General features: G+C 36.0%; 1 protein-coding gene across 12 annotated transcripts in view; it reads left to right on the forward strand.

Moving 5' to 3' along the window:
• The window catches only part of ADGRL2 (adhesion G protein-coupled receptor L2), a 196,318-nt gene that overhangs the window by 151,920 nt on the left and 30,815 nt on the right, over window positions 1-13,583 (forward strand). For 8 of the 12 annotated variants that reach the window (XR_004440647.1, XM_033225401.1, XM_033225396.1 and 5 more), the window contains exons 6-10: window positions 1,358-1,651; window positions 2,189-2,292; window positions 3,129-3,314; window positions 4,151-4,189; window positions 7,049-7,232. Coding sequence is in view for 11 of the 12 variants with exons in the window: in XM_033225401.1 (XP_033081292.1) it covers window positions 1,358-1,651; window positions 2,189-2,292; window positions 3,129-3,314; window positions 4,151-4,189; window positions 7,049-7,232 (807 nt within the window). In the remaining variant the exon portion in view is untranslated. The remainder of the gene's footprint in view (window positions 1-1,357; window positions 1,652-2,188; window positions 2,293-3,128; window positions 3,315-4,150; window positions 4,190-7,048; window positions 7,233-13,583) is intronic. The other 4 variants (XM_033225405.1, XM_033225404.1, XM_033225399.1 and 1 more) reach the window with 1 other exon arrangement.

Raw genomic sequence — 13,583 nt, forward strand, 5'->3', positions numbered from 1 at the left:
TTCTCTTGAGATAGAGGGGGAAAAGGAATAAAACATGTATAGTGTACTTATTGATAACAAGAAGTATGTAACTACTAGAGAACTAGAAACATGTCACACTACTTTTTCGTCATATACTCTCAATAGTATTAGAATTATATAAAGAAAGATTGATGGACCAGAGCTTAAAATAGTAAACATATCAGTGATAATATGAACATGTTTTCTAATAAATTCTAGTATCATAGCTTATTATCTCATGTATAGATAAAGTGTAAAATAAGTTGATATTTTTTAAGATGATTTGAAAACATAGCTATTTTTCATTTGCTCTACAACAATTTAAATTTAAGGCATCATATATGTAAGGTTTTAAGAGCCGAGCCAATAATCTGTAAATGTTGATAAAACTTTCGTGTGATTTCCTTCAACAATTTTTAAGTGGTAGTATTAAATTTTTACTAACAGATTTTTGTTGTTTAAATTAATTCAGTGGTGATTAATGGAGGAAAGGAAACACTGAGCTCCATTATTTCTTAAACCTAGTGGATTTAACAGTTTGGTAGTAACATTGGAAGGCAAAAATAACCTTTAAAAATAATGAAAACATTTTTGCTTTTAAATGTGTAATGATAGTTCTTTTATATTCTCTGTTAAGGGTCACTAAGATATGAAGGGTTGTTTTGAATTAGGCATGATTTGATCTGATGCTTTATCTTGGTAAGAGATTCCACTTCTGACTGCAACTAGCTGCTTCTTCATACCTACCTTTTCCAAGGTAACGATGCCGAAGCCTGAGATGTTTCCTTAATAAAACAGCGCAAGCATGCCAAGCTTATCTTCTTTTTGGATCTAATCAGGCATGCTGATCATGCTCAGGCAAGAACGGCTGCTGGGTGGAAAGATGTCACAGTATTTGTTTTCTTGCAATATGTAAAGTGGGTGACTTTAAATTTTTTATCGTCCTAATTATATATAATCATCACAGTTTTATTAATGCTTTGAATTTGATTGCTTATAGAATGTGAGTTTATACAATAGAATTTTTCTAAATTAAACTGTCCCACATTTCCTGTTAAACGGTAGGTGATGAAATTATACTTAAACTGTATTATCACATATTTCATTGAGAAATAAATCTAAGAGTCATACAGCAAACTCTATAGTAAAGCCTAAACTACCTACCTTCTCTTAGCCATCAGTATGAATACATTGGAACATATGAAAAGATGTATTCTTACTCACGAGTGATATTGTCAGTAATTCTCATTTCCTTGGTTTGGGGACAGACAGATGGGGTAGGGTTTTGTGTGTGTGCGTGGCTGTATGTGAGCGCAAGTGTGTGTTTGAGGTTAATATACTCATCTTTTTTCCATAGTGCCTACCACAGCTGTGACAATAACTTCTTCAGCTGAGCTGTTCAAAACCACAATATCAACCACAAGCACTACTTCACAGAAAGGCCCCATGAGCACAACTGTAGCTGGATCACAGGAAGGAAGCAAAGGGACAAAACCACCTCCAGCAGTTTCTACAACCAAAATTCCACCTGTAACAAATATTTTTCCCCTGCCAGAGAGATTCTGTGAAGCGTTAGACTCCAAGGGGATAAAGTGGCCTCAGACACAAAGGGGGATGATGGTTGAACGACCATGCCCCAAGGGAACAAGAGGTATTTTCTATAAAATACCATGCATACATTTTTCAGTTTAGTAACTAGGTTCTGTATTACAATGAAGTTATTTTATTTGAAGAAAGTGATGTTTACAGTAGCTAACTTTATTTTTGTGCTTTGGTAATATAACATCTATGGACAAAGTTTTTTAAAATGTAAAAGTCACTTAAGATCAGGCACTATAAATTACCTCTCCCTTTCAGAGACCAATGTCAAGCCTGAGATTTTTGCCCCAAGACTCTAGTGAGTCTTCCTTACAGCTGCCTTTCTCATTATAAGCATCACTTTGGATGAGTCCCAAGAAAATCAAGGGCTTTTTGTTTGTTTGCTGTAAATATATGGTATTTCTATGCTGACTTCATATTTACCATTTATAATCTGCATTATACCCTACTTTTTGTCAGTTATTGTCAAATACTTGCATTAGAGTTTATTCAAAATTTAACACGCAGAGCAGGATCATCATAGCTGATTTCCCGAATGCATGCAGAAAAATGGTTTCAATTTCACTGTTGTTTTCTACATCTGTTGTAGGAACTGCCTCATATCTCTGCATGGTTTCCACTGGAACATGGAACCCTAAGGGCCCTGATCTTAGCAACTGTACCTCACACTGGGTGAATCAGCTGGCTCAGAAGGTTGGTTGGAACCTTTTAATATGACACATTTGTGATTTAGGGCATTAACTTCTAACATAAATTATTTAGCTTTGTGTGTTAAAACCAGGTTTATTGCTCTTTGTTCAGTGTAAAAGTAAAAAAAAAAAAAATACGCATAGTTTTGTCTGTAAACTGTTTACTGAAAGTTACATATGTTTGGGGGTATCCTGTTCTCTTTGTTAAGCTTTTTAGTGAGTACATGCTTGTTAATTTTATTCATATTTAGTTCTGTTTCTTTTGATGTTCATAAGGCAAACTGCATTGGCCTATTAAATCAAATAGGGATCATTAAGTTGGCAACTGAATCCACAGAATGCAAGCAGATGTTTATATCACACATGATTATGGTAGAATGAGTAAACTACTTTAAAAGGCATTAGTAACTTTAATATTACAGTGTAATGCAATGCCATTTTATTTTCTCCTCCGTCTACCTTTAGGACGAATAAACATCAGATAATAACCCTCAGTATAATGCTGATTACATACTGATTTAAATTCTGGATCATTGGAATAAATAAGACTTTAAAATAACAATTTTAAATGGTTGCACTGAAATGAGAGAGATGGCTGAAATTTTTGAGAAAAGATTTTTTTTTCTTTTTTTTAAATGCCTGGTTCAGAATCGTGTGTGTGTGTGTTGATGATCTAAGAACCTTAAAACTTCTAAGATGAAGAGAAAGTTATCGGTTTTAATTAGTTGGAGAATTTAACATTTGCAGATTTTTTTCACCACAATGACGATACTCAAGGAGAACCAGAAGCCGTAAACAGAGCAAAAAATTTAAATGAAGTAATACAAATTGTCATTTCAGATCAGAAGTGGAGAAAATGCTGCTAGTCTTGCCAATGAACTGGCAAAACATACCAAAGGGCCAGTGTTTGCTGGGGATGTAAGTTCTTCAGTGAGATTGATGGAGCAGTTGGTGGATATCCTTGATGCGCAGCTGCAGGAACTGAAACCTAGTGAAAAAGATTCAGCGGGACGGAGTTATAACAAGGTAGGGAGAACTCTTCTGTTATATTGAATTAGACACTTGGTATGGCAGCTCTTGTCTTACAGCAGTTGAGAGCCAAATCTTTGGTCCCGGGACATATATTTAGAGGCAAAATTTCTAATTTGGTTCATTTTTCCAAGGAAGAGTTACAGTTGAGAAAAGAGCAATGTGCCCTGCCCTCCCAAAAAAGTGTAAATGATGTTAATTACCTGATAGAGATCTTAGTTGGTGCCAAACTTTATCCTTCTGATTGTGGTCAATACTATCAGTTTATAATGCATTATCTGCACCTGGAGAGATTACATGTTATACAGTCGATATACTTTGTATGTTAATACATGGAACTCTTACAGTTGCAGCAAAAATTGTGACACACATAGGAATATTAGCCACTGAAATATTTCTTTCAATGGCACCTTTTGGAAGAAGGACAAGTTGCCGTCTCCAGGAATATATTGTTATCAGTGCCATTAATTTTTCCTGTTATGACAAAAGTTGGATTGCTACTTTTCATCACACTATAAGTGTTTATATTAGGTTCATAGGAACCCAAAATCTGTGCCTAATGTGGTTCTACCTGGTTAAAAAATTTTTTTTTTTACTGCAGTATATATTTTGTCTCTTTTTGTCAACATATTTTAGATTAGTATACCTAATAAAATAGAATAAAAAACTGTAAATAAGCAGTTTTGGTGGTCAGTGCAGACTCAGACTCCAGAGGACTACTGCATATAAACTTCAACCTCTGGAATACCAGCTTAATTTTTGAGGATTTCTTCTTTCCTCATTTTCAGCAGATAAAAATCTAACCTCTGATTTTCTTTTCTTTTACTTAAAAGCTCCAAAAACGAGAGAAGACATGCAGGGCTTACCTTAAGGTATCTCTCCTGTGCTGTCACCCTGCTTTCTCCCTTCTTCAGCTACCTGCCACGCTTTATCATCTTGCTGCATGATCCAATGTATTTCAGTCTTTGATAATTATATAATGTGCCCCATATCAGCTGTACAAATGTTGGCTTTTCACAGGTATATTACTCTCAGAATAAGCAAATAATTTACTTTTAATGATTTCTGCTGTTTTTCCATTCATCCAAAAGTACACGAATTTTAATGAAATATCCTCTTAATTGGAAAGTAATTATGTAGTCTCTTTGGTTCCGGTTGTCATCTCTGTGGATTAAAAAACAACTTGAGTAAAACAGCTATGATATATTCTCGGCAGTTTATCATATCAAAGACTGTATAGTCATAATGTATGTGCATGAAAAAGTCACTGCTTTCTTATCTTTGTGGTATACTCTTAAATAAAATAGGCTTTATTCTGAAATTTTTAAGAGTCAGTTCTAGAATCAGGTTGATATGGGGATGGGTTACTAAAAATGAAATATAAATAATTTGACTGTGATATCTGTATATGTTACATACTGTTTTTTATCAAGCTAATAGGAACAGAAAGTCACTGTTGAGCTCAGAATCCCTGTCCACTCCAGCCGGGTTTTCTCCCTGGTATATCCAAGTAATAGGAAACATGCTGAGGCTAACAGTGGAATTATGCCGTAGTGGTTCTGTGTGATAGATCAAAATAATAATACCAACTTGCATTTTGTTTTGTTCTGTGAATTTTAGAAGTTCCTTTTGGGGAAATAGTTATTTTCTAACCTTACTCTTCAGGGGACTATAACAGTGGTAAATCAAACCTTGAAGAATGAATCCATATATTGTGACAGTAATAACAAAATAAGTCTTGTAGTTTCTTAGACTAGAGATTATTTAAAAGCCATGACTTCACTAATTTTGGTTGACAAGGTCTAGAAAAAAATGACGTCTCACTAGTTAGTATTAGACATTGTTGAACCTGAGAACTTTACAAGAAAAGGTAGTAGGAAAGTCTATTTTTAGGTAATACTGGTCTGAAAGTCCCCTTTTAGCCTGTTTAATAGGGGCAGAGAAATAACTGCTGAAATCTGTAGAATTTTTTAAACTTCAGTGTTCAGTTCACCTTTAAGGTATTAGTGTATGAAATGTAATAATTGGTATGTTGCCCAGGACATACATCTCAGTTGGAAAAGAATAGCTTTTTTTTTTTCCTTTGGCAGAAAGAGACTACTTCAGGAATATGATTAGGCTAATGATCATTTTGATCCCACTAGACAAGTACAAATAGTAATAAATAAGGAGTGTTTCACATTAATAAAAGCATACCATTAGCAAGTTATGTGTACATGGAGTAAATTTCAGCATGACCTTAATTTCTGACCAGTGTCATTTTCAGTATGTCTCAAGTTAGCTTCTCTGTTCAGATAAGACTAATAAAACTCTTTAAATTACAAATCAGAAGCTGACTTACACTATGCAAATGAAGCGAGTTCCCACTTTGTGACAGAGGATTCATTTGTGACTTAGATTAGAGAGAGGCTCCAGTCTATATTTCTTGGTGACTAATGAATCTGGCCTCCGCAGACCAATTTCTGTTACACTCTAGTTAATGGCTGCAGCATCAGTGTGAGTATTTTGACTATTCTGTCTCCCATTAGAGGGAGAAAAAAAGCCTTTAATGCCACTTGGAAGTATCTTCCACCTGCCAGGAAGGTCGTGGTGGCTCACAAGGCAGACAGAACGAGGATATTAAGATGGATTAAGCTAATTAATCTTACTCTGACAGTAGCTTCAAACAGCTTTCCCCCCATTCATATAGTACCTCACGCTAGCAATTTTTATTGTTTTTCTTTTTGTACAATGTGTGTTCTTTTTCTTCAGTGATTACCAGTGTATCAGAACTATGTGTTTATGGGCATAATGACACATTATGACTGGGTGAATGGAATAGAGTAAATAAACTTAGTGACTTCACTTTTCCAAAGCATAGTGCGTAGCTACAGAGTGTATTAGTATAAGATCCTGCCTGCAGTTGATTAACTGAGTTATATTTTATTTAATGTTATTTTGTGTAGCAATAAATTAAACCTACCTATGTGAATATTTACAACTTGGTTGTTTATGAAGACTTGATTCCGCTTTCCTGTTTTCTTTAACTTATCAGTAGAGGCTTTAATTTTGATTCCTTTCTTTATCCCTTTAAAAGCAGATCATTGTTGATGAACTAAAGTATATGCTCAAGTGTTTTTTAGCTGGACAGAGAATTGGAAGAGTGAAAATATTCACAGATAGTTGATGAACTTTAATGCTATCTTTTTGTTTTGTTTTGTTTTTTTCAAATGATTGTAAGTAGACAGTGTCTATAAGGAATAATTTTGGTTACTATTTTAGTTGAGATTCCTAAAAATAATATAGTTTACTTTTCAAGCATACATATTAATTTACTCCAAAGACATTAGTATTTTTGGTTTAGAATATTCAAATCTTGAGATTATAAATAGGATGACTTTAGTAGTTTTGACTCTACCTGTAAGAGTAATGTCTCTGATTAAGAGCTGACACAGGTGGTTGTCAACTGTCAACAATTGAGGTGTGATTAAATAAATAGAAACAATCCACCTTTCTACACTTACTCTTTGTAATCAAATAGCAGTCTGTTAATCTTCAGTCAGTCCTGTTTTAAAATGGTCCAGGTATATTTTAAAATGGACCAGATATATGTTGTCTAGGTGTTCTTCCATCTTGAAGTAAGAGGAAATCATCATGACAGATAAATACTACGATTGTCACTCGTCAGCAACTGAAAATCACTTTGGTTCTAAAAGCAGTCAAAACTAATGATAGTTTTCTAATGGATACAGGCAATTGTTGACACAGTGGACAACCTTCTGAGACCTGAAGCTTTGGAATCATGGAAACATATGAATTCTTCTGAACAAGCACATACTGCAACAATGTTACTCGATACACTGGAAGAAGGAGCTTTTGTCCTAGCTGACAATCTTTTAGAACCAACAAGGGTCTCAATGCCTACAGAAAATATTGGTAAGTGAATCTACTGTCAAGTTTAATTTTGATTTGGAATATTCATATCTAAGAGGATGATATTTCCATTCCGAATCTATTATTTCCCAGTGCCGTACTTCTTTTTTGTCAAATTATTTTTGTCTGTTAGCAAGAGAAATTATTGTTCACACTTGCTAAAATTAATGAAAAAGCCAAACTCTATCCTGTGTTTTACAAGTTGGTTTTGTGTGTGTGTGTTTCCAATTGAAAAATCATTAACGAAAAAGTATTAGAGTGCTTAAATACTAGAATGTAGATTTTTAAAGTAATGAAAGTGCTTGCTATGAAACTGGCAAATGCTTTACCATTTTATATAGTATGTTCCCAGTGAATTTAAATTATTTTATGGAATGCCTGCTGTCAGTCAGATATTTTAGCACACAGAACTTGAGTCAGATGTTTATATTAAACATAACTGCCTTCAGGTGAAAATGTGGTCAGTGAACTACATCTCCCACAATGCAGAACATCCATGCTTCATAGATTGCAGAATAGCTACAGATAGTGTAGCATAATTAGAATTCAAATGCTACCACTGAGAGGTAGGGATTCACTTGTGAAAAATATTTGAAAGAAATAGAGTAAAATTTTATTAATTTAGGTTTGAACAATTTAGAATTGTTAATTATTCAGTGAGGTTGAATTCAGGTGACGTTAACAGTATACCTTAGTTAGTGAAGTAAAAAGCTTCCCAAGCATAAATGTGGAAGAACTCAAAAGGGACACAGACTACATTTCTACCAGAAGCAGTGCTAACTTCATTAGGGCAGCAGATATTGAATGAAGACTTACTATCTGGGATGCCATGTCTTTAATGCCTAATTATGCCTTATTGTGCCTGCCTAAGTCATGGGACTTTATATAAAAAATGCAGATCAAAGGGGTATATAGAAGAAATGGACATAAATCAAATTGGCACCTATATTTGAATTCAAAACCTTAAATTTATTTTATGTAAGTGAATTTTTAAAAGGAAATGAAATATTTTAAAACTAATTTGTGCTTATTTACTTTGAGGTTTGGGAATGAAAAATCAGTAATTACTGAAGTGGCATATTATGACCTCAATTTGTTTTCTAAATATTCTGAAAATTACTTAAAAAAAAAAAAAAAAAAAAAAAACAGTAAAATTCCCTTGTTATATCTCTTCAATTGTGCAAGAAAATTTGATGGGCCAGGTTCACATCTATGCTCCCATCAGCATTACATACATAGAACATACTGTAGTTATAGATCCAAGATATTTTTATCCCACTTTGAGATATATTCTGAACAATTAAATGTCCAGGAATACATTTTTTCTAGTACCTATGGTTTTCAGAGTTCTAAACCATTATTTTTCACTGGGCACAGTGGCTCATGCCTATAATCCCAGCACTTTGGGAGGCCGAGGCAGGCACATTGCTTGAGCTCAGGAGTTCGAGGCCAGCCTGGGCAACATGGTGAAATCCCATCTTTACAAAAAATACACCAAGAAAAAAAAAATAGCCGAGCATGGTGGCGCATGCCTGTAGTCCCAGCTGCTTGGGAGGCTGAGGTGGGAGGATCACCTGAATCCAGGGAGGGAGAGGTTGCAGTGAGCTGAGATCATGCCACTGCACTCCACCCTGGATGATAGAGTGAGACCCCAACTCAAAAAATAAATAAAAGTTAATTAAATGAAACTAAAGGATTATTTTTCATATTGATCTTTTTTCATTTTTAATTAAAAAACACTTTGGATTGGGAGGCCGAGGCGGGCGATCACCTGAGGTCAGGAGTTGGAGACCAGCCTCAACATGGAGAAACCCCGTCTCTACTGAAAACACAAAATTAGCCGGGTGTGGTGGTGCATGCCTGTAATCCCAGCTACTCGGGAGGCTGAGGCAGGAGAATTGCTTGAAGCTGGGAGGCGGAGGTTGCGGTGAGTCAAGGTTATGCTATTGCACTCCTCCAGCCTGGGCAACAAGAGTGAAACTCTGTCTCAAAAAGAAACAACAACAAAAAAAAACCAAACAAAAACACTATGGAGAGATTGGCATCTCTAAAATAATGCCTAGTATTTACTAGTCTAAATGCTGATTATCCAACAATTACCAATATGAAAGTCATTTTACGGCCAGGCACGGTAGCTCATGCCTGCAGTCCCAGCACTTTGGGAGGCCGAGGAGGGCAGATCGCCTGAGGTCAGGAGTTCAAGACTAGCCTGGCCAACATGGTGAAATCTTGTCTCTACTAAAAATACAAAAAATCTGGGAGGCCGAGGCAGGTGGATCAACTGAAGTCAGGTGATCCTGACTGCCAGGAGTTCCCAGCCTGCCCAACATAGCGAAAGCCTGTCTCTGCTAAATGTACAAAGAGTTAGCCGGGCGTGGTGGGGGGTTCCTGTAATCCCAGCTACTCGGGAGGCTGAGGCAGAAGAATCCCTTGAACCTGGGAGGCAGAGCTGAGCTGTGATCACGCCATTACACTCCAGCCTGGGCGACAAGAGGAAGACTTGGTCTCAAAAAAAAAAGTCATTTTACATATTCTAATAATAATTGTGTCTTTTTTATTTCCAAAGTATAAACAGTTTTTTGGTGGGGGAAAGGGCCCTGATTTACTATGAGGAAAACATTCACCTTTTTCCTAGGACTTGTTCTATTTTCAGACATGAGGACTAAAATAGCCTATTATTTCTCTATGTTCCCAGTCCCCTGAGGACATGGCTATAATGTCTTAGGTTATTAAAACTATTTGATTTTCCTCCTTAGTGATTTCTTCTTAAATTCTTGGTTTAACTTCATAACATGATTTACCCTTATAATACATGACTCCATAAAAATGATATAATTTTATCTATTATAATGATATCTTTTTGTGACATTTAAAAACTTGGAAGTATAATTTAAAATATGCAATAAGAGCACCTGTTTTAAGTGTATAGTTTGATGGAGTATGGCAATTGTACACCCTTATAATCGTCAGCATGGTGATATTTCTGTGTCCTCAGATGGACCCTGCATAATCCTTTGCAGTCATTCTCCTCTGGCCCTAAGCCATAAACACATCAGAAACCACTGATGTGCTTTCTGTCCATGTAGATAAGTTTTGCTTTTTCTAGGTCTTCAGTTAAATGGAATCATACGGTGTGTAGTACTCCTTCTGATCTTATTGCTTTTATGCAGAGGAATATTTTTGAGATTTATCCATATACATGGGAATGTCCATAGTTTAATCCTTTTTATTGCTGAGTATTATCCATCGTGAGGACATACCACAATTTGTATATCTACTCACTTGTTAGACATTTGGATTTTTTTCCACTTCTTGGCTGCCATTTTTCCAAGTGGTTGTACCATATTAAACTTGAACTGCAACATATGAGAGTTCCAGTTGCTCCACATCCTCACCAGTATTTAGGATTGGCAGTCATTTTATTTTTAGTGGTTCTTGGAGGCATCTCATTGTGGATTTATATTGCATTTCTGTGATTGCTATGTAACATTTTGCTGATAACTTCTTTTCATGTGTTTATTGTCCATTCAAATATCTTTTTATGAAGTGTTTGTTCATATCTTTTGCCCATTTTTAATTGGGTTGTTTGTCTCATTAAATAAATTATGAAGATTTTTTGTATATTCTTCTTGTAAGTCTTTTTGTCAGATACATGCATTCTGAATATTTTCCCTCCAGTATGTGACTTTATTTTCTTTGTATCTTGGGAAGAGCAGAAGTTTTTAATTTTGATTTTAAAAATTCCCCCTACTGAGCTTTAGCAGCATCTGGCTAATCCTATTCTACTTACTCCTCTCACTCTTGTAATATTTTAAAGCAAATTGTAAAATCCTATCATGATTACTATAAGAAACCTTATATGGATATATCCAATACTCTTTAGAAAACCGCAATATCATTATCACACTTTAAAAAATTAACAAAAACATTTCAAAAGATAACAAAAGTGTGTTCACATTTTCATAAATTTATTAATACTTGGTTGAAATCAGGATACAAGTCGAAGTAGTAAATCTGACAGATATATCAGTTGAGTTTTTTTTTTTTTTTTTTTTTTTTTTTGAGAAAGAGTTCCACTCTTGTTGCCCAGACTGGAGTGCAATGGTGCGATCTTGGCTCATTGCAGCCTCTGCCTCCTGGGTTCAAGTGATTCTCCTGCCTAAGCCTCCCGAGTAACTGGAATTACATGTGCTCACTACCATGCCTGGCTAATTTTGTATTTTTAGTTGAGACGGGATTTCACCATGTTGGTCAGGCTGGTCTCGCACTCCTGACCTCAGATGATCCACCCACCTCGGCTTCCCAAAGTGCTGGGATTACAGGCATGAGCCACCACGCCTGGCCAAGTATCTTTTCATTAAAAGTTATTTTTCCTTGCATGGTAAGAAAAATATTTTTTAAACATTTTTTGTTTTTCTTGAGGAAGTCAGGTAGGTGATTTTTCTTGTAGACTTTGTTACATTCTTGGTTTGGCTTATTTCATCCGCAGTGCATCATTTAACTCTGCCTGTTATGCTGATGGTTAGATTCAGAGGCATGATCATGCTAGGTTTAACTTTTTGTTTTTTTAATTTAACAAGAACTTTCTATTGCATCATATCAACAAGCACATAATCTTTGGTTTTATTTCCTTGTGATTTTCAGATTGGTTCCATGGTTTAGATGTTATCAGCCTGATCCATCCATTGTAAAATTCTCTTTTATTTATTGTCTTTTTTTTTTTCTTTTTTCTTTTTTTGAGCCAGAATCTTCCTCTTTTGCCCAGGCTGGAGTGCAGTGGCATGATCTCAGCTCACTGCAACCTCCGCCTCCCAGGTTCAAGTGATTCTCCTACCTCGGCCTCCCGAGTAGCTGGGATTACAGGTGCCTGCCGTGATGCCCTGCTAATTTTTGTATTTTTAGTACAGACAAGGTTTCACCATGATGGCCAGGCTGGTCTTGAATTCCTGATCAGGTGATCCACCTACCTCAGCCTCCCAAAGTGCTGGGATTAAAGGTGTGAGCCACCGCCCCGGCCTTATTTATTGTTTTAATGAGCTGAGTGGCCAGCATGATTTTTATCATCACTTCAGACTTAGTTAGATTGTGGTAACAAAAACCCCAAAGTCACAGCTGCTTACAACAACAAAGGTTTACTACTCCTTTGTGCTGCATAATTATTGAGGCTGGGCTTCAGCTCTGCTTCCTGTCATCTTCGTTTCTGCTCCGTGTTGTTTTTCTTCTGGGACCCAGGCCGATAGAGCAGCTCCTGCCCATAAAGGTGCAAGTCTCCTGGCAGAGGTCATAGTTCTTCCTCTTTCCTCTCATTACAGCCACTACTTGCTGAGGAATTTGCAAAATAGTAAGATAAATATATTAAAATTCTGTCTACAGTATTGGCTGAGTGAAACTTTGGCTCTCCAATGAACCAAGTGTATTCATGTTCAGAAAATCTATTGAATAAGGCATATATTATTTCAAGCATACAGAAAGTACAGAGGATAGCATATCATCCGTGTACCAGTTACTCAGCTAAGCCACATATTGGTATTTTACCATATTTGCTTCAGATTTTTTTGGAAAAAGAAAATCATAGATAATGTGGAAGTTCCCAGGATTGCCTCCTTCCTGATCATACCATGAAGGAGGTAGCTGTCATCTTTATTATTTAGCATGAATAAGCTTAAGAAAATTTGCTTTGTAGGTATGTACATTGAATACTTTTCAGGTTTTTAACATTAATTTCAAACTATAAATGTAATTGTATAATTTTCATGTTTTTGAGACTTGAGTTTTGCTCTTGTCGTCCTCGGCTCACTGCAACCTCTGCCTCCTGGGTTCAAGAGATTCACCTGCCTCAGCCTCCTGAGTAGCTGAGACTACAGGCATGCATCACTATGCCTGGCTAATTTTTTTTGTATTTTTAGTAGAGCTGGGGTTTCACCATTTTGGCCAGGCCAGTCTCGAACTCCTGACCTCAGGTGATCCTCCCGCCTCAGTCTCCCAAAGTACTGGGATTACAGGCGTGAGCCACTGTGTATGACCATAATTGTATAATTTTCCCTTAGCATTCTATTTTTTATATTTGTATATGGTGACATGTGTATCTGTAGTTCATTTGATCTGTTTCTAAGAATGTACCAGAATTAACTGCTAATAGACATTTTAGTGGCTTCTGCTTTTTTCCTGACAGAAGGAAAACTGTAATGAAAGTTTCTGTATGCCTTCTTGCTCCAATGTGTGCCTTTCTAGACATACATGCGCACATACATGTGTGCGCGTACACACACACACACACACCCTAGAAATAGAATTTTTGAGCGGTAGAGCATACCCACCTTCAGCTTTACTAAATACTGCCAAATTGCTCTCTAC

The sequence above is a fragment of the Trachypithecus francoisi genome, unplaced genomic scaffold, assembly GCF_009764315.1.
Source record: "Trachypithecus francoisi isolate TF-2019V2 unplaced genomic scaffold, Tfra_2.0 Lachesis_group12, whole genome shotgun sequence".
In the NCBI taxonomy this organism is placed as follows: domain Eukaryota; kingdom Metazoa; phylum Chordata; class Mammalia; order Primates; family Cercopithecidae; genus Trachypithecus; species Trachypithecus francoisi.